Here is a 20,898-nt window from a genome sequence, read left to right on the forward strand (position 1 = left end):
TCTAGTGTTCCTTTAAATCTAGTGTTTATTCTGATCTAGTGTTCCTTTAAATCTAGTGTTTATTCTGATCTAGTGTTCCTTTAAATCTAGTGTTTATTCTGATCTAGTGTTCCTTTAAATCTAGTGTTTATTCTGATCTAGTGTTCCTTTAAATCTAGTGTTTATTCTGATCTAGTGTTCCTTTAAATCTAGTGTTTCTTTAAATCTAGTGTTTATTCTGATCTAGTGTTCCTTTAAATCTAGTGTTTATTCTGATCTAGTGTTCCTTTAAATCTAGTGTTTATTCTGATCTAGTGTTTCTGATCTAGTGTTCCTTTAAATCTAGTGTTTCTTTAAATCTAGTGTTTATTCTGATCTAGTGTTCCTTTAAATCTAGTGTTTATTCTGATCTAGTGTTTATTCTGATCTAGTGTTTCTTTAAATCTAGTGTTTATTCTGATCTAGTGTTCCTTTAAATCTAGTGTTTATTCTGATCTAGTGTTTATTCTGATCTAGTGTTTATTCTGATCTAGTGTTTATTCTGATCTAGTGTTCCTTTAAATCTAGTGTTTATTCTGATCTAGTGTTCCTTTAAATCTAGTGTTTATTCTGATCTAGTGTTTATTCTGATCTAGTGTTCCTTTAAATCTAGTGTTTCTTTAAATCTAGTGTTTATTCTGATCTAGTGTTCCTTTAAATCTAGTGTTTATTCTGATCTAGTGTTCCTTTAAATCTTGTGTTTATTCTGATCTAGTGTTCCTTTAAATCTCGTGTTTATTCTGATCTAGTGTTCCTTTAAATCTAGTGTTTATTCTGATCTAGTGTTCCTTTAAATCTTGTTTATTCTGATCTAGTGTTCCTTTAAATCTCGTGTTTATTCTGATCTAGTGTTCCTTTAAATCTAGTGTTTATTCTGATCTAGTGTTCCTTTAAATCTCGTGTTTATTCTGATCTAGTGTTCCTTTAAATCTAGTTTATCTTCAAATCTACTGAAAGTGGACAGCTCTAAACTCTGAGGGTTGTGGAGACCTGAAAGTGGACAGCTCTAAACTCTGAGGGTTGTGGAGACCTGAAAGTGGACAGCTCTAAACTCTGAGGGTTGTGGAGACCTGAAAGTGGACAGCTCTAAACTCTGAGGGTTGTGGAGACCTGAAAGTGGACAGCTCTAAACTCTGAGGGTTGTGGAGACCTGAAAGTGGACAGCTCTAAACTCTGAGGGTTGTGGAGACCTGAAAGTGGACAGCTCTAAACTCTGAGGGTTGTGGAGACCTGAAAGTGGACAGCTCTAAACTCTGAGGGTTGTGGAGACCTGAAAGTGGACAGCTGTACACTGTGAGAGTGGACATGATTCATCTTATAGAAATATAAAACCCTGCCATTTCTACAGCAGCGGTGTGTGAAGACTTTTATTTTAGATCCATTATATTTGAATAATTCAATATAAATATCACAATGTAGACTCTTTAAAACGTATCACACAGATTTCTGTTCATTTTTAAACAAGGGATAGTTTTTTAAATGTATTATTTATATGTGTAAATAAGCGTAAGCTGCAGGTTATGACATCAGAGTAAATGACATAATCCTCAGAAAGACTTTTAACAAACATTTTACTGGATGAAGGCATTAAATACATGACAGTGAGTGTTTTTAAGCACGTTTGTGTTATAGATAACATTCAAATCAAGTTACATTTGATAAGACATCTGACTTTTTTCCCTCCCTCTTTTAAATACACCCACTGGCCACTTTATTAGGAACACTCTACTCTCAGAAAAACCTTGATTCTTCGCTGTGTTGGAAATGTTAGAAATATATCATCCATCATAACAGACAATGGTTGTCTTTTCAAATATTGTTCGAAATCTCTTCGTTGCCATAACGACAGCGTACTAACATCACTCTTGGCTGTTCTGAGAGCTGCACAAAATCTCCCCTCAAAACCTTTCAGGTGCCAAATGAAGAGAATTTCACGCTCTGTGGCTAAATGTGCACATTTCCTGTATTTTTTTCAAAATAAACTGCTAATATTAAAATAATACATGCTTGATTTGTAATATATTTTAATAGCCAGCATTTACAGATTCATATAAGTTATGCAGGACAAGTAGACGCTATATTAGCCGCTATACAGATTTAGTGATCTTTTTTTCCATTTGACTAAAATCAAAACAATCTTTAACAAGGAGTTTCAGAAGAGAAGTTTTTAAAGCAAAAGATAAAATAGACACGGATATAGGTGTGGTCTTTTGTGCAGTGGACCTCGATACACGGTTAACTAGAAATATAAAATCACTTCATGGAGTAAATGAACGATTTTGCAAAAATAATAATACAGTACGTGAAGTTAATCCGTTAACATGAGCATTACCTTCCACCTCTGTAGTTCAGATCTTAGACAGCTATGAACCATTGATTTGATGAATCATAATACGACTTAATGAACCAGAAATGTATCTACACTCTCACTTTCAGACGTTCTTTGAAGAGCTCAGGAGATCACACATCCGGTGTCTTTCTGCGGCTTGAGATCAGGTTCCTTCACAGGCTTAATCTCCTCCTCCTGCTTGGGTTTCGTTGCCTACAGGGAGTTGACACATCAGTGGATCTGACCAGCCTTTCCAACATGACTCTTTGTTTGTGTTGATTTATACCTTGTCATCTTTCGTTCCTCTGGTGAGATCGAACGTGGCGTAGACCTCAGGAGTACACTGGCTGCTGAGAGGAGGAAGCTCAAAGGTAATGGGCTCCGCCAGACCGTAACTTGCCTTCAGCTCCAGAGCAGGTGCTTCTTCAGGCACTTTATGGAAATATCTGTCAAAAAAACAAACATTTTTTTACATTTCTATAAACCATAAAGTTCAGAAGAACGTCTAGATTCATGTGTTGAAGTCTATCATCTAAGCAAAAAATGTTCTTCAGGACCAGAAATGTTCTGAACAACCTCCAGACTGACAGCAGGAAGCTCATGTGCTGGATTTAGTTACATTCAGTTCTATTTTTTGTGGTAGTTTAGAATTAAAGTGAATAACGAGTACAAATATATAATCAGGTAATATAAATGACGGCCAATGACCAACAGCTGCTTGTGACTGTACATTTAATACACACTAACAAGAATAACACAGTCGACAGGCCATCACACTTCACTTATTCTACCTTCGTTGAGGTAGTGTCACCATTTCAGGGTTGCCAGATCCTAACAAAATTTCAATCCCAACTACACTAAATTGGGAAAAGGTTTGTGACATCTACCTTTACATGCACATAAATATGGAACTCTTCCACTCTTCTGGGAAGGCTTTCCACAAGGTTAAGGAGTGTGTTTATGGGAATTTTTGACCATTACGCTAGAAGAAGCGCATTTGTGAGGTCAGGCAAAAGAAGGCCTGGCTCACAGTCTCCGCTCTAATTCATCCCAAAGGTGTTCTATGGGGTTGAGGTCAGGACTCTGTGCAGGCCAGTCAAGTTCCTCCACACCAAACTCGCTCATCCATGTCTTTATGGACCTTGCTTTGTGTACTGGTGTGCAGTCATTTTGGAACAGGAAGGGGTCATCCCCAAACTGTTCCCACAAAGAGCATGAAATTGTCCAAAATGTCTTGGTATGAAGCTGAAGCATTAAGAGTTCCTTTCACTGGAACTAAGGGGCCGAGCCCAATCCCTGAAAAACAACACCTGAACTCAATGACGTGGAGGGGTGTCCCAAAACTTTTGCCAATTAAGTGCAAATCTCTCACACAATAAACACCTTAAACTAGTCCAAAGATTTTTGCCAAAGCAAACTTTCTTTTTAGTGGGAAACCAGTCATCATTTTTTTTTTAGTAATCTGTATTTATTTTAGATTATTTGGTATAAAACTAGCCAATTTTTTAACTATGCCAATCTGGCAACCCTGTATTTACTACCTGTCCTGTTTTCTGCACTAAAAAATGTTCCTGAGGCACACAAACATTTACCCCTGTGGATGTCTACGAACACTTATAGCACTTCACATTTCTGACCGCTTGGTGCAATATGACCTCCATGATGATGTGTGAATATTTGTGTGTTGAAGGTTGTGTAGATCTGTTCAGGTTCTCACATGAAGCCATTTTCCCTCTGACATTTCTCCAGAGTGTTTTTGATCAGACCACCGAGCTTCCTGAAGAAGAGCTGTTCAGAGGGTTTGGCCGTGCTGCCCGGGCCTTTGGTCTGACGGTATTCTTTACACAGTGTCTCTGCACGCAGATAACCTAAAGAAGAAAAAGAAGAAGAAGATCACTAGAAACCTAAATTATAATTCCAGAATAGCTTTCAGCAGAAGGATTGGAAAAGAGAAGACATACAGGAAGTCTGTAGGAACTATGTGGACACTGAAAACAATGGACAATATTTTTACATGGTGTCACTCTTACACACACTGGGGATGTGGTAGCTCAGTGTTTAAGGTGTTGGACGACTGGTTGATAGAACATCAAGACCACAAGCTGGGCCCGTGAGCAAGGCTCTTAACGCTCAACTGGTCAGTTATATAAATGACAGAGATATAAGTCACTCTGGATAATGGCGTCTGCCAAAATGCCATAAATGTGAAACTTTATTTATGACCACTGTACATTTATTTCATACACACACACACACACACAACCAACCTGCTCATCATACCAATTCAAACACAGTTTAAACTTCTAACCTGTAAATAGATCTGAGAGCTGTGTAGCTGTATATTTACTCTCTTTTATTTGTGATATTTGTGAGAGGTTGTGTGTTTATTGTGCAGTTTACGCCTTGTGCTGCTCTAGCGTTGAGCTTTATTCCCTCCAGCCTTGCTCTCTTAATTCAATATTAAATTCGATTTATTCGTATATTTATCCCTAAATGTTTCTTGCCTGTTTTCTCCTTGGGAATGAATAAACTCTAAATAGTAAATAAACACTATCTAATCTAAAATTACTCACACTTTTCAGCTTCTTGTAGAGACCGAATGGCTTCACCACACTTATCACTCCCCAGGAGAGTCTGTCCATTGTAGCAGTAAGCCTGTGATAGAAAAATGAAACACATAATATATTTAGGTATGTCATCTTCTTGACAAGTGATAACATTATTATATACTATATTGCCAAAGTTGTAGGACGTCTGCCTTTACATGCACATGAACAAACCCCTGAAAAACAACCCCACACATAATCCCAACCACCACCACCAAACTTTACACTTGGCACAATGCAGCCAGATAGAGACTCGTGATTGGTCACTCCAGAGAACACAGAGTCCAGTGACACCACTGCATCCAACGCTTTGCATTGCACTTGCTGATGTAAGGCTCGGATGCAGCTGCTCAGCCATGAAAACCAGTTCCATGAAGCTCTCTACGCACTGTTCTTGACCTAATCTGAAGGCCACATGAAGTTTGGAGGTCTGTAGCTATTGACTCTGAGCACTGTGCTCCTCAGCATGTGCTGACCCCCCTCTGTGATTTTACGTGGTCTACCACTTTGTCTCGGAGTTGCTGTTGATCCCAGTTGCTTCCATTTTGTTATAATACCACCACAACAGTTGAGTGTGGAATATTTAGTATTGGACTTATAGCACAGGCGGAAACCTATCACAGTACCACGCTTGAATTGACTGAGCTCCTGAGAGCGATCCATTCTTTTACACGTTTGTAGAAGTAGTCTGCATGACTAGGTGCCTCCATGTGACCATGAAAGTGATTAGAACATCTGAGTTCAATGATTTTTGGCAATATAGTGTCTAATAGCAATCCTTGTGATGCTATAACAGATGATTATGAGAATAGGGTGTGAGCACATTGGTAAAGGCCCTAATTAAAGTGATGACACACACACACATCAGAACTCTGCCCTCATGACATCATCTTTTGTGTGAAAACCTGTAGCCACACCAGCTCACTCAACTGTAGCACTGATACTAATAAAGCCTTACATAAGCCATGTAAAAGTGCTGCTTCAACTGCAGATACTTTCTCCATTTATTACTGCACTCGGGGTCCAGAGTGTTCAGAGTGTGATCTAAGAGGAAAAAGGAATAATATCGATCATAAACACAGTATAATACACACCAAAAGGATTAAAGAATGCACCTGATATATATAAACATAATATAATTATTAGTATTTAACTCATACCAGCTTTTTGATAATAGTTTGCAGTCTCGAGCGCCAAAGCTGCAATTAGGCCAGCGTTATGCTTCAGTTCAATGGCACGGGCGATGGTCACTACACGGAAACAGTGAGTAAATACAATCCCGGTGATTTGTTTGTTCTTGTAATAGCAGGGAGGTGCAAAGAGTAAATAGAGAGAATAAGCTTTACACACCCTCCTGAGCCTCCGCTTGACTCTGCACAATGTAGGTATCAATCACCCGGGGCTCCAAGTCTCTGCCTTTCTCTGCTGGAGTGATGAGGCGTGGTATCTGAGTCTCCTAGGAAGGAAGGAAGGAAGGAAGGCAGGCAGGCAGGCAGGCAGGAAGGCAGGAAGGCAGGAAGGAAGGAAGGAAGGAAGGAAGGAAGGAAGAATCAGGATTTATCATTTCATCTCTTTAAACATGCTGGAAAGGAAAGAAACATTAAAGCAGTTACCTTCAGGTATTTGAAAATTCCAGCCGCAGTTTTCAGATTCTTATGAACGTCCTTTGCTTCATCTTCAGTAATGCTGGGATCACAAGTCACATATATTAAGAACATGCAAGGAATAAAGAACATAAAAGTGGCTTGTTTCTCAACACAGAAACAAAGAACGGCATTATTCACTGTGATCAATGAGCTCACTGAAGTCATTGTACCATGTGACCTCGCATCTGTATCTAGTGTCCATTGCACTCATGAAGATCTCATACAGACATTTTATTACTAAACCTAAAGCCCCATTTTTATACTCAGGTATAAATAGATAATAAAGAAATACCCACTTTTCCTTTCCTGCGAGCCTGGATGCAAATTTGGTGTGCCAAACAGCAATGTTGAACCCCATGGACACCAGCTCAAACACAGCATCCTGTTGAGAACTAAATGAAAACAGAAATACACCGATCAGGAATAACATTATGACCACCTGCCTAATATTGTGTTGGTCCCCCTTTTCCTGTCAAAACAGCCCTGACCTGTCGAGGCATGGACTCCACTAGATCCCTGAAGGTGTGCTATGGGATCTGGCACCAAGATGTTAGCAGCAGATCCTTTAAGGACTTAAAGGATACTTTTGATAAATACTGACCACTGCAGTCCAGGAACACCCCACAAGAGCTGCAGTTTTGGAGATGCTCTGATCCAATATGGCCCTTGTCAAACTCTCTCAAATCCTTACGCTTGTCCATTTTTCCTGCTTCTAACACGTCAACTTTGAGGACAAAATGTCCACTTTTTGATACATCCCACCCACTAACAGGTGCCATGATGAGGAGATCATCAGTCTTATTCACTTCACCGGTCAGTGGTAAGAATTTTATGCCTGACCGGTGTACAGTTTTATATTAATTTGTCATCCTGACAGGAAATACATGATAATGATGTTTTAGGTGTATTGTATTACTTTTTTCTCTGTAGGTTTCTTTACCTCGGTATGTTTCCTTGCAAAGTGTCCGTCCATTTAAAGTTCTGAATGAAGCGCAGCTTGTTCTCTTGCGTGGTTCCATCCAGAGATACGATGAACCCTACACACACACACACACACACACACCACACAGTAAAACAGGAAATAAATCTTGTATTAATAGCTGAACAAAAATAAATTTGCACAGCAGGCTACATCACACAGAGTCCTGACCATCACACCCAAAATCTAATGGAAAGCCTTCTCAAGCTCTGAACGTAGAGCAAAGCATCCGGAACAGCCATAATTTTGGTTTATTTGGTAGCACGTTCTTTAAGATACAGTATATTGCCAAAAATCTTTGGACACTCCTCCAAATCATTAAATTCAGGTGTTGTTTGTCAGGGGTTGGACTCGGCCCCTTAGTTCCAGTAAAAGGAACTTTTAATGCTTCAGCTTCATACCAAGACATTTTGGACAATTTCATGCTCTTTGTGGGAACAGTTTGGGGATGACCCCTTCCTGTTCCAACATGACTGCACACCAGTGACCAAAGCAAGGTCCATAAAGACAAAGAGTCCTGACCTCAACCCCATAGAACACCTTTGGGATGAATTAGAGCGGAGACTGTGACCCAGGCCAAAGGTTTTAGGATGTCTGCATTTACATGCACATGAATGTAATATGAAGTTGTCCCGCCCTTTGCAGCTATAACAGCTTCAACTCTTCTGGGAAGGCTTTCCACAAGGTTTAGGAGTGTGTTTATGGGAATTTTCGACCATTCCTCTAGAAGCACATTTGTGAGGTCAGGCACTGATGTTGGACGAGAAGGTCTGGCTCGCAGTTTCCGCTCTAATTCATCCCATAGATGTTCTATCCTGTGAAGTTCCTCCACACCAAACTTGCTCATCTATGCCCAACCCCTGAATTCAACGATTCACTGACATCCTGACAGGGGTGTCCCAAAACTTTTGTCAATATAGCGTATAATACAAGGAGACAAAAACGAACCCTGTAACAGAGAGAAGTACTCATCAGAAGCTTTCTTCATGATCTCTGGACTGCACGTAGCATCCGTAAACATGTCCAGAAGCCTAGCTCTTGTTGTCCTCAGATCGCTGTATCACAAACAACATCAACATCAGCAAGATTTCTCCATAATCACATGTTTACACAGAAAAAGGCATATCATTTCCATCACCAAAGGCTACTTCCGCCTACACAGGAAACTTACTTGCAGATTTTATTGGCAGCAGGACTGGATGCCACTCCATACAGGTTAAAGGACACTGGCGCTGTGGCCTTCAGAGGATTCCGGTGAAACCAGTGTGTCATGGTGAAACTCCTTACACACCTGAGCTGATAAAACGTCAGTTAGACCAGATGTTCATGACCAATGCTGATAACATCTGACACTCAGACACTATTTATTATGTTTTGTCACAGCTTACACTGATTGTAACACATTTGTCAACTCAATCAAATGCTTTCATATTCTTCTGAAATCATATCCTTATATCATTTATCCACTGAGAAGTATGTATGTGTAAAGTTGTTGTATATTATTATTCACGTGAAGAAATGAAGCTAGCGTTAACTACGCAGCATGAACAACAGCGTATTTAGCCAAACACAGGCATCCCTTTAAACACCAAGCTGACAATAAACACTGCCAAAACAACCAAATCGTTCATAATAAACTACTGAATTCACCTGAAGCCGTGAAAAAAAGAAACACTAAACTGTCAAACCTCTTTGTTTTTAATCGGAAACTGCTTCCAGGAAAAAAATACAGACAGCTAATCCAAAACACGGACCGCTCTTCCTGGTGGCCCGCGTAACCGCTGACGTAAATGCCGTAACTCGTAATTCCCAATTTACGACCAAGAAAACAATCCATAAACCCGGAATTCCTATTCAGAAGCTGAGGATTGTGTCCAGTGAGTTCAATGAGTGACGTCACACCAACATGGCTGCTCATAGCATGAGCAGTAAACAAACCGGCGATTATTTATCTTGTTTAATGATAATAATAATAATAACAACAACATATATATATGCGCAATTTATTCACTCGTTATTTATTCGTTAAACCTACAGTTCACTTAGCTGGCTAGCATGTTGCTAAAAACAGACGCACATACTGTGAATGGACGCGGTCGTGTTTATTTTCCGACTTTGTATCTTTTCATTTTTAAGGTTATGTTTTTAGAGTTCACATGAATGTTCACTAAACATGAGCAGACACGCAGCTGGACATTTACATTAAACAAGTAACATTCACTTGTAATGTGATGCCCAAAAAAACTAGACGTCATCTCCAGCTCCTACTTCCCACTTCCACGTATAACTATTATATTCATTTAATTATTGATATTCTCCATTTTTTTATATAAACAAGAAATGAATGGATTTTGCAGAATGTGACTGTTTTGAGAACGTTTACAGTTGTGTTTCATGAATAAGAACAGATTTAGGTGTGTTTAATTTTGTCTAAGAATATAAATAATATGCATAAATATAACAATGTCAAAAACAAACTTTCCTTTTGTTTATTAACCCAAAAATATTCTAGACATTGGCTTTTACAAAATAGTTGGAGATAATTAGTTATCTATAACGAGTTGGTGTAGAATGATGCAGAAGCGAACAGAAATAAAAACATTGTGCTTGTCATTGGGGGACTTTTATTTTAAAAATGGTAAGCCATTTTAGGGCACAGCTTCTGTAAATGCAGTAAAAGACAACGCTTTAAAAACGATCCTTTTTTAATAAACTCACCAATTCACGTGTTTGGGGAGTACGCCTAAACAAACCAGGCTGAAAAAAAAATTAAATATGTGTATATAGTTAAAGTTAATATTCTTGGCTACAGGACGCTGACTTCAGAGAGCCTCCGATCTGTGAATCGGCGCTTCCGAAGAAAGCCGAATGTGGCTCGGTTAAGTTCGGTTGCACGCGCACAAGGGCTTGGTCCGGGGTGTAGCGCGAGCACCGGCTCATGTTCTCGAGCATGCGGCCAGATATTTAACACCGAGGCATGCTGAGCAATAGCGTGTTAAAATCTGACACGGGCTCCTGCAGCTGTAGAAGATGTCAGATGTCACCAAGACCGTCCAGAAGTGGCATGCAAGTTTAAAAAAGGGCACGGACTTTGATTCGTGGGGGCAGTTGGTGGAGGCAATTGATGAGTACCAAATGTAAGTTACCTTCAGCAGGTTGGCATGGATAACACTTTTATTTTGGTTTTTAAAGACAGCGTTTACGGTGATTTAAAAAATAATCCCAGTATCCGGTGTCACTCAGGAGAGGATGAGTTGTGAGGAAGATTCCTCGAAAGCAGGCTGATTCCTGGCCTGAAGAAGCGTCTTAATCCGCGCTTTAAATTAAACCTGTATCATGGCTCCTAATAGGCTCGTTGCATGAACACTTCCGCATTCTTGGTTACTTACTGATCCTGCGTTTCCGGTTCTGAAAGAGTCCTGAAGCTGAAATCCAAAAACATAATCAGATATTTGAAGAACACTCTTAAAGCCTGAACATCTCATCCCAGATTTATTCTCCTCTGTTTGCTGTTATAATAATCAGCTCTGATCTTCTGAGAAGGTTCTCCACTAGATGTTGTGGGATTCATTCAGCTAGAAGATCATTAGTGAGATCAGACTCTGATGTTGGGATGTTGAGGAGACTCCAGTTCCAGTTCATCCCACTGGGGTCTCTGTGCAGGACACTTCAGATCTTCCACTTTCTCCAACCTTCATGGAGCTGCTTTATGCACAGGGACATGGTCATGCTGGAACACTGAAGGGAAAGTGTAACTCTACAGCATTCAGAGACATTCTAGATATTTGTGTGTTTTAAACTTTGTAGCAACAGTTTGAGGAAGAACCACATATTGGGGTGAAGGTCAGGGGCGCACATACTTTTTGATTTTTGGCATTTAATCATATTTCCTATTTTCTTATTTCCTGTATCACAAATCAGATATGTTACATCAAGGATGATTATTTCCCTGTGTTATAGTGCCATCATTAGGCCTTGAGCAGAGATGGGGTTACTACAGGTCACTACATACTTACCAAGTGTCATGTCTGATCTACACAACCTTAAAAAGCTCAAGCACACCATTCCCAGGACACTGGCCAGTGGTGGTTGCTATGGAATCCCAGGTGGTTGCTAGTGTGTCACTAAGCTGTTGCTATGCTATTCTCACTGGTTGCTAGTGAGCAAAAGGTAACTTCGGATGTTCACGCCCCAACACCTCCAAGCTGCCACTGTTGGTCCATTGAACATTGGACCCTTAACTCTCTCTGCTTCTGGAGCTGTGTATTATAGCTGACCCTGTGCTCTGACCCCAATCTGAGATATGTGAAGAAAATAATTTTACTCTTATGTACTGTATATATGGCAAATATTAGCTTGGTTTCTATGCTAAATGGTTGCTAGGGTGTTCGCTATGGTATAAGCAGTGGTTTCTAGGGTGTTGCTTTATTTCAGCTGTAGAATTCCAGGCTAAGGTTAGTTTGCTGTATGGTTGCTATGGTATTCCAGGTGTTGACAAAGGCTATGTTACTATGGAATTCCAGATGGTTGCTAAGGCACTGGTCTGTGGTTTCTGTAGTATTCCAAGTGTTCACAAGGTTATTGCTAGGCTGTTTCTATGGAATTCCAGATGGTTGCTAAGGTGTTGTCTGGTTGCTATGGTATGGAGTTGTTTAGTGTTCACAAGGGTGTTGCTAGGCTGTTGCTATGGAATTCTAGATGGTTGCTAAGGTTGTCATGTGTGTTTGCCATGGTATGGAGTTGTTCAGTGTTCACAAGGGCGTTGCTAGGCTGTTGCTGTGGAATTCCAGATGGTTGCTAAGGTGTTGTTCAGTGTTCACAAATACATTGCTAGGCTGTCTCCATGGAATCCAGATGGTTGCTATGGTATTTGAGATCATTGCTAAGGTGATGCTATGTGGTTGCTAGGCTGTTGCTATGGAATTCCAGATGGTTGCTATGGTATTTGAGACAATTGCTACAGCGTCGCTATGTGGTTGCTAGGTCATTGCTATATTATTTTAGGTGGTTGCTAGGGATTGATGATTATGAAATATAAAGTAACTGCATTAACATTTGTGGTAAATCTCAGGTCAAAGTATTTTATTTAATGTTTTAATTAATCAATGACTGGATTATTAATTATACCGCTTTTCTGTGCACTTTATCACAGACTCGCACGGCAGCTGCAAAAAGAGGTTCAGTCATCAAACTCTCAGGATTTCACAGAGGAGCAAAAGGTATTTTGGAAAAAACACACAAATGGATTTGATCAGATTTAGTATGCAGTATATTTATAGTCTAATCTATAATCTAATCAAAGCTTGTTGTTGTTAGAAAACTCTGGGGAAAATTGCAGCATGTCTTGAAATGCGGAGTTCATCCTTACAGGTCAGTGATCGCTTCATTTCAGTCCAATCACATTGCACTTAAAGGAATAAAGTGGACAGTCCAGTTTAGCTTAGCGCCAGTGTAGTGTGGTAGAAATCCAGTGGAAATAACCAGAAAATATTTATAGCCCTGATCTACAGCTGCATGCAGAACGGACCTTTATCTACCTTCAGAAATGGAGATAAACACATTAAAGATGAATGGATGTTATTGCTTATTAAACTGAATATTTGACATCTGATGCTTTTCTGTTTTTGTGCACCATTTTTGCGTGAACTCAACTGCAGACGTCTTCAGATTTAGTCTCCTTGAGTCTCTCGTCGCAAACAAACACAGTATTACTGCAGCGTCGGAGGTCACAGGCTGTAAAAACCTTGTCTAATGATGTAAACATTTTTGTTCTAAATTTGTAAGAGTTTAGATTCTGTTCGATTTGAGCTCCAGCAAACTTCATGAAACATCTCCATCCAGGTCTTCCTTCACTTTACTGAGTCCATTACACCACCACAACGCAAATAGAGAACCCCAAAGATAAAATAATTAGCTACTCTTGGTTTTTTCCTGATCCTTAGCATCTCTAATAGGAAATAAACACCTCATGATGATTTAAATAAATTCCTCATTGTCATTATTAGCACTGGGAACAGGTTGTATAGGTGTACATTTCTTTAAACCTAGATTTAAACCTAATTCTATTGTATAGAAATTTCATCATCTTTCTCTTTTTCATTCTCTCAGAGCACACACTCCCAGGAGGAGTTTACCTTACAGGATCTGAAGAAACTGGAACCCAGTATGTGATTATTTTATGCAAAAATTTCTACCTCACATTTTAGATATAGAAGCATCTTAATTGTGAGAACACAAATCTTAAGTCTTTTCTGTCTTTTTTTCCCCCCAACAGTCATCAAAAATATTCTCACTTACAACAAAGATTTCCCCTTCGATGTCCAACCAGTGCCTTTGAGGTAAACATTAGACCTGAGCTGCGTTTATTCTTAAGCTGTTGTATAAAGAACGTGACTAATGATGTTAATACCCGAATTTTTAGGAAAATCTTTGCACCAGGTGAGGAAGAGAACCTAGATGTTGAAGAGGAGCTGGACACGGCGATGGGGACGGGATTAATCCAGTCCTTTCCTACCAGAGTATCAGGTAGCAATCTCCATGAGTATCTAAAGCAAGTGATGTTTAACACTCGATCAGTTCATGCCATTTCCTTCTGTAGGGAAAGTGTGTTAGTTATTAGACGAGACACTCACAAGAAAATCGTACACACACACACAGAGTGTAGTAAAATCACTGTATCTAGTGGCTGTAGTAAAGAATGAATCAGAGCACACAGTTTTACTGCTCTTCAATCAAAGTGCTTAAACCATGGAGCAGAGACAAGAAGTTAATTTTCAATGAAGCGTTAACGTTTAATAAGAGCGGGAAGCAGCTTCACACACACTGATTTTAGTCAGAATGAGAATCTATACAGTTTTAAAGGTTAACTTTATCTCTGTGAAGGGAAAGGAGTATCTGGACAGTTGTGTTGTTAGTCATAGATTCACTTTAGATTTAAACAGTATGAATGTTGTTAGTCTAAATATCACAAAAGTAATACAAAATCCATGAGTAATATCAGGATTCAATATACTGACTTATAACAAATGAAGAAATCTGACCAAACACTGCTAATTAGTGCTAATAATTTAGCCGTCTGGAAATTCGTATTTACGAGTCGTAATTACGACATCGGGTGCATTCAAGTCGAGCAAGACGGAGGTTATTATATCGTAATTTGCTTGTATTTCAGTAGCTTGCTGCATAAACCAAACAATTAATAACTAAATCAGCTTCTGGAAATGAGTAAACATTTTTCACAGATTTATTGCTACGTGTTTTCTTGCTGACATGCCCCTAAACTCGGAAAGTCAGAACTGAATTCTTGCATGATTTAACTGTCTGTTTGTCTTCACTAATTAGGCTCAGAGGCTGTTTAACTGTTTTCTGATCTACAATATTATCTTTTCTTCCACATTCCTGAAGGTGTACCCTTTATAAAACCCTAGATTCTTATTTCCAGCAGGTACTTTATTACCTCGGCTTCCCTCCGAGCCTGGAATGACCCTGCTGACTCTGAAAATTGAGAAGATCGGTTTAAAAGATGCGGGACAGTGCATCGAACCTTACATGACGATTAGCGTCCGAGGTACGAGTCAAATTCTTTCAGCTGTGAGGTACGTTTAACGATCAAGTGCTTAACTCTTATCACGTACATTATGTTTTTCTTTCTACAGACCTGGATGGTGTGGAATTGAACCCTGTTCAGGACACTCCAGTCTCAACACACAAAGAAGATACCTACATTCATTTCGATGTAGATGTGGAAATCCAGAAACATATCGAGAAACTACCAAAAGGTCAAAATCATTGGTTTTGCTTTATTATTCCAAAATTCTGCTTTAGGAACATTTGCAGTGATAAACAGTATGATTGTAATGAAATTGGATTCATATTTATCCAGACCTGTGAGTAGATCAGATGGGTTAAGATTGGATTCTAAACTCCTCACAACACAGGAGCTTGAGGAGATCATTTTAGACCAAACTGTTGGGGAAACCATCTGATAGGTAAAACTGTTTTTTGTTTTGTTTTGTAGGGGCTGCTATTTTCTTTGAATTCAAACACTACAAGCCCAAGAAGAAGTTCACCAGTACCAAGTGTTTTGCCTTTATGGAGATGGATGAAATCAAACCTGGCCCCATTGTGATCGAGCTGTGAGTAATCAAACACTCCAACAGTCACCATTATCTAACTAGCCAATCACGTAACAGCAGCAGCACAATTTATAACATCATACAGGTTTGGAAACGCTTTGTTAATGAGAGGAAAACAGTCGGACTGGTCAGAGCTGCCATCATGGATATACACTATATTTCCAAACGTTTTGGGACACCTCTCTAATTCATTGAATTCAGGTGTTGTTTTTCAGGGGTTGGGCTCGGCCCCTTAGTTCCAGTGAAAGGAACTCTTAATGCTTCAGCTTCATACCAAGACATTTTGGACAATTTCATGCTCTTTATGGGAACAGTTTGGGGATGACCCCTTCCTGTTCCAACATGACTGCACACCAGTACACAAAGCAAGGTCCATAAAGACATGGATGAGTGAGTTTGATGTCCAAACTGGTTACAGAGTCCTGACCTCAAACCCATAGAATACCTTTGGGATGAATTAGAGCGGAGATTGCAAGCCAGGCCTTTTCGTCCAACATCAGTGCCTGACCTCACAAATGTGCTTCTAGAGGAATGGTCAAAAATTCCCATAAACACACTCCTAAACCTTGTGGAAAGCCTTCCCAGAAGAGTTGAAGCTGTTATAGCTGCAAAGGGCAGGGCAACTCCATATTACATTCATGTGCATGTAAAGGCAGACGTCCCAAAACCTTTGCCAATATAGTGTAGTAACTTGTACTCTGTACAGTCATGGTGAGCAGAAAAACATGAACATGACATCTTCCAGTCTTCATCTTTCCAGTTTAAATGAATCTACGCTCATTAACACCTCAGATTTCCACTCTTGACCTGTATGATTGTACGGATTGTGCAGCTGCAAAATGATTGGCTGATGACATCCCTGCATAAATGAGTTCCTAATAAAATGGATGGTGAGCATATAAAAGTCACAGCTAGCATTCCTCTGAATGTTAAGATTACCATGTGATCATTTGGTGTGAAAATTGTGTAGATACTGAATTGTGACCTGACCTTAGGTACAAGAAGCCAACAGATTTCAAGCGGAAGAAACTCAACCTCCTTACGAAGAAACCACTTTACCTTCACCTCCATCAAACTCTACACAAAGACTGAGCAACACATGAGCCAGCGATCATGAGGAACAGCACTCTTCTCACCTGCCAGCATTTTTTTTTTTGGTTATCTGTCTGAAGCATTGTCTTGATAAGAACATAACAATATGCTTTGTAGGTTTGATGGAAACATGGGATGGTCAAGCATCCAACAGTGTGTGTGTTCTCATGATGGTCTATTGTTTATTACCACTACAGAACAAGTTCTCTACTAACTCAGCACTTAATAACACCATCACAACTAGCAAATGCTTTCTGTAGCCATCTTTCTCTTGCAGTCTGTCTGTTCTTGTTTAAAGAGTTTCGTCCACTTTTCCATGCAGTCTACAGAAATATTTTGGGATGTCTCGCATGTACCACACTACATATTTTAAAGTCCGGGGGTTGTGACGGTCAGTCCAAGAGCTTCAGTTCATGTCGGATTTTGAGATATTGTCCAGTTATAGAAGCTTCAGTTTCTTGACCGATGGTGTATCGTTTGTTTCCTGTATAACAGATCGTTCTTTTTTAACCCTCAAAAAATATCTTTGGCGATGGTGGCTGAAGAGTTCCATCGTTGCTGCATCAGTTCACACATATTTCCAAAATGATATTGTTTTGTGAACGTCAGAAGTGTACTTTTGTGATGATCTTCGCAGGTAAGGTTTCCTTCTGATGCCTTTTCCATGAGGATCATGTTTGTCTAGGGAAAAGTGTAAGGTGGACCAGTTTTCCACCAAGTCCTGGAGGTCCAGCACCATATCAGTGGTTGCTGTACCTTTCTGTCCAGCAAACATGCAGAGAGATCTGGGTCTTCCAGATGTTTTGTTGGCTTCAGTTCAATTCATTTTAAAGGAAATTTTCAGCCCTGCCTTTGCATCTGGAACTCTGGAAAGTTCATGAAATATGACGTAACTATGCAGATTAACCAGGCTACATCTATTCAACAGCATCTGAGGTTGTTTTATGTAGCTAGGCATGTTCGTTTACCTGACTAATCTAACCAACTAATCAGTTATCTCACTCACCTAGACATACACAAATCTAACATTAAGAATAAATGACCTTTGATTTAAACCCTGAGGTGGAATGGGTCTGTTTGCCTTGCACAGAATCTCCTCAATGGTCCAAACCATGATTAACTACTGGAACTGGAAGCGCAGACCAAACAACGCAGAGTGATGCACCATATTGCCAAAGGTTTTGGGACACCCCTCCAAATCATTGAATTCAGGTGATGTTTTTCAGGGGTTGGACTTGGCCCCTTAGTTCCAGTGAAAAGAACTCTTAATGCTTCAGATTCATACCAAGACATTTTGGACAATTCCATGCTCTTTGTGGGAACAGTTTGGGGATGACCCCTTCCTGTTCCAACATGACTGCACACCAGTACACAAAGCAAGGTCCATAAACACATGGATGAGTGAGTTTGGTGTGGAGGAACTTGACTGGCCTGCACAGTGTCCTGACCTAAACCCCATAGAACACCTTTGGGATGAATTAGAGCGGAGTCTGCGAGCCAGGCCTTCTCATCCAACATCAGTGCCTGACCTCACAAATGTGCTTCTAGAGAGGAATGGTCAAAAATTCCCATAAACACACTCCTAAACCTTGTGGAAAACCTTCCCAGAAGAGATGAAGCTGTTATAGCTGCAAAGGGCGGGACAACTACATATTACATTCATGTGCATGTAAAGGGAGATGCCCCAATACTTTTGGCAATATAGTAATATACTGCATCTGCACACACAAGTGGACAAGTTCAGGAAGGAGCAGATTTTTGCCACTTTTTGCCTTTGACACTGTGATGGTGTTTCTCCTAGACAGCATACTGGTCTTTCCTCCCCCACTGCTGATATTTTCCAACAACTAGGCCACAACAAGCCAACAAGGCCTGGATTCCCACTTCTGCTTTCACTAGTGGTCACTATGGTGCAGATCTGCAGGACCTGAGCCAGGTTGCTTGTTCCTTTGGGTTTGGTGTCATCAGGACATCACTCAGAACGTTACTTCTCTACTGGTGTACTGCACTGAGTGCAGACGGACTCGTACTTATTTACATTTATCCAGAGTGAATTAGTGTCATTTTATACAACTGAGCAATTAAGGGTTAAGGACCTTGCTCAGGGGCAGCTTGGTGGACCTGGGATTTAAACTTAGTAGTCCAACATTTTAACCACTAAGCTACCACATACTCTTTCCACAGTTGGATAAAATTTATGCATGACCTTATTAGCTGATGATAAATATTTTTACAAACGACATGACCTAAGGTTTAATGGTCAACTAGTTAATCAAATAAATAGCAGACTGGTCTTAAGCTTCCATAGTGATATTTAAAAACACATTCCAGACATCAGTGATCTCTACTCAGTTTCAGGTATGTTGAAGGATCCAGTACAATGTCCTTTTTTCATGTGAGGTGTATGCAATTAATTTCTAAACCTCATCTGTCCTTTATATGTTCTTGCTTTCATGATTAAGTCTAGACAGTTATTTAAAATGAATCATTAGTCTTTCTGCATATCTTCAGGTGGTAGGATCAGACAAAAAGCATGAGCATGAACTCTACACGATGATGTAGCTATTAAAGAGAAGTTTTTGAGTGTTAGTGGTCATGTCACTATGTTCCTGTTCTTTTGGGGAACTTGTAAAAATAAAATAAATAAGGTACCACAGAATGATTTCTCCCATCCACAAGGGTTAAAAAAAAGTGTGTCATCAAATTATGACCTTTGCAGTTATCAAATCTCAGAGGTCTTTATTACTATGATCAATAAGGGAATATCTTTCAGAAGAACCGTGTTCCTCCTTCCAATACACATCCAGAGAAAGCTGTTCAAGCAGCGCAACACTTGATTAAGACAAACCTTTACCTTTGTCACATATTTATACTGATGTTACCCTTAGAATGTGGCCTAAATAGAAGATTTGTGGGATTCATTCAGCTAGAAGAGCATTAGTGATATCAGACTCTGATGTTGGGATGTTGAGGAGACTCCAGGTCCAGTTCATCCCAGTGGGGTTGAATCAGAGTCAGTGCTCTGTGCAGGAAACTCCAGTTCTTCACTCCAACCTGCATGTCTTCATGGATCTGCTTTGTGCACAGGAGCATTGTCATGCTGGAGCAGGGTTTGTAGCTCCACTGAACCCTACAGCGTACAGAGACGTTCTAGACACCTGTAGCAATAGTATGGCTGTGATGGTAAGGGGTGTACATACTTTTGGCCATATTGCATACATTCATACGTACATAATCTTTAAAAATCCTTGTTTTCTAACATTCCATATGTCTCATCTCTTTTCATAAAAAGTTTGTTATATAATTTCTCAGTATTTCTAGGACATGTACAGAATATTATTAGATATTTAGTTGTTTAATAAAATACCTATATATTTTATCCAGTGTGTAATAACAGCTTTTATACTAGTCTTGTTATACACAGCAATCTCTTTATATCTAAGCCTAATCATATCATGTGTTTATCCAAATAAACTCACTCTAAAAAGTCTCAAGGATTAAAGATAATTTCCAATAGGTTTTAACAGCATCTCTTAAAATGTGTATTTGTGGTGAACAGCTAGTTTATAAGCTTCTGGCAAACGGTTTTTTTTTATTTTTTTTTTAACTTTAATCTGCAACATTAATATATTCAAGTGTTTATTAGTTTATTATTTAAGTAAAATTTTTTATTAGTTATTTTTTTCCAACTATATCTGCCATGATTATTGGTTTTATGCACTGCTGCCACAAGACAAACTGCATAAATGATCTCCTAATAAAGTGGACACTGAGTGTTTGCAGCTGTGGTTCTATGATCCCCATATAAACATATAGCGCATCTGGATCCCACCTTGTGCACCTCTAGAGATTTTCCTGGGAAGTTCACAGTGATACATGTAGCAGTGTTTCCTGTAAATACCACAGTCTTGCTGCAATCATGGGAAATCCTGGCATCTACACTATATTGCCAAAAGTTTTGGTACGTCTGCCTTTACAGGCACATGAATGTAATATGGAGTTGTCCCGCCCTTTCCAGCTATAACAGCTTCAACTCTTCTGGGAAGGCTTTCCACAGGGTTTAGGAGTGTGTTTATGGGAATTTTTGACCATT

At 39.6% G+C, this 20,898-nt stretch overlaps 2 protein-coding genes across 6 annotated transcripts; one reads left to right on the forward strand and one right to left on the reverse strand.

Moving 5' to 3' along the window:
- Positions 1-1,572: 1,572 nt before the first annotated feature.
- On the reverse strand, positions 1,573-9,414 carry brox (BRO1 domain and CAAX motif containing). Of its 4 annotated transcripts, none has more exons than XM_058391687.1 (13): positions 9,267-9,414; positions 8,750-8,869; positions 8,527-8,633; positions 7,540-7,636; positions 6,896-6,991; positions 6,567-6,639; positions 6,304-6,409; positions 6,114-6,203; positions 5,912-5,997; positions 4,921-5,002; positions 4,065-4,215; positions 2,634-2,793; positions 1,573-2,560 (listed from the first exon to the last, which is right to left on the reverse strand). In XM_058391687.1, exons 2-13 carry the CDS (start codon positions 8,848-8,850, stop codon positions 2,471-2,473), a joined length of 1,239 nt encoding a protein of 412 aa, XP_058247670.1. In that variant the 5' UTR covers positions 8,851-8,869; positions 9,267-9,414; the 3' UTR covers positions 1,573-2,470. The 4 variants fall into 4 exon arrangements, with proteins under 4 accessions (XP_058247670.1, XP_058247671.1, XP_058247672.1 ...); XM_058391688.1 differs by having other exon boundaries at positions 8,750-8,874; positions 9,267-9,406; XM_058391689.1 differs by having other exon boundaries at positions 9,229-9,380.
- Positions 9,415-10,340: 926 nt separating this feature from the next.
- Positions 10,341-20,136, forward strand: aida (axin interactor, dorsalization associated). 2 transcript variants are annotated; one of them, XM_058391695.1, is made up of 10 exons: positions 10,341-10,715; positions 12,731-12,797; positions 12,895-12,948; positions 13,687-13,741; positions 13,853-13,916; positions 14,000-14,103; positions 15,023-15,145; positions 15,234-15,356; positions 15,596-15,713; positions 16,709-20,136. In XM_058391695.1, exons 1-10 carry the CDS (start codon positions 10,609-10,611, stop codon positions 16,803-16,805), a joined length of 912 nt encoding a protein of 303 aa, XP_058247678.1. In that variant the 5' UTR covers positions 10,341-10,608; the 3' UTR covers positions 16,806-20,136. The 2 variants fall into 2 exon arrangements, with proteins under 2 accessions (XP_058247678.1, XP_058247677.1); XM_058391694.1 differs by having other exon boundaries at positions 10,346-10,715; positions 15,020-15,145; positions 16,709-20,134.
- The last annotated feature ends 762 nt before the right edge of the window (positions 20,137-20,898 follow it).

This window comes from Hemibagrus wyckioides, linkage group LG06 (assembly GCF_019097595.1).
Source record: "Hemibagrus wyckioides isolate EC202008001 linkage group LG06, SWU_Hwy_1.0, whole genome shotgun sequence".
NCBI classification, from domain to species: Eukaryota; Metazoa; Chordata; class Actinopteri; order Siluriformes; family Bagridae; genus Hemibagrus; species Hemibagrus wyckioides.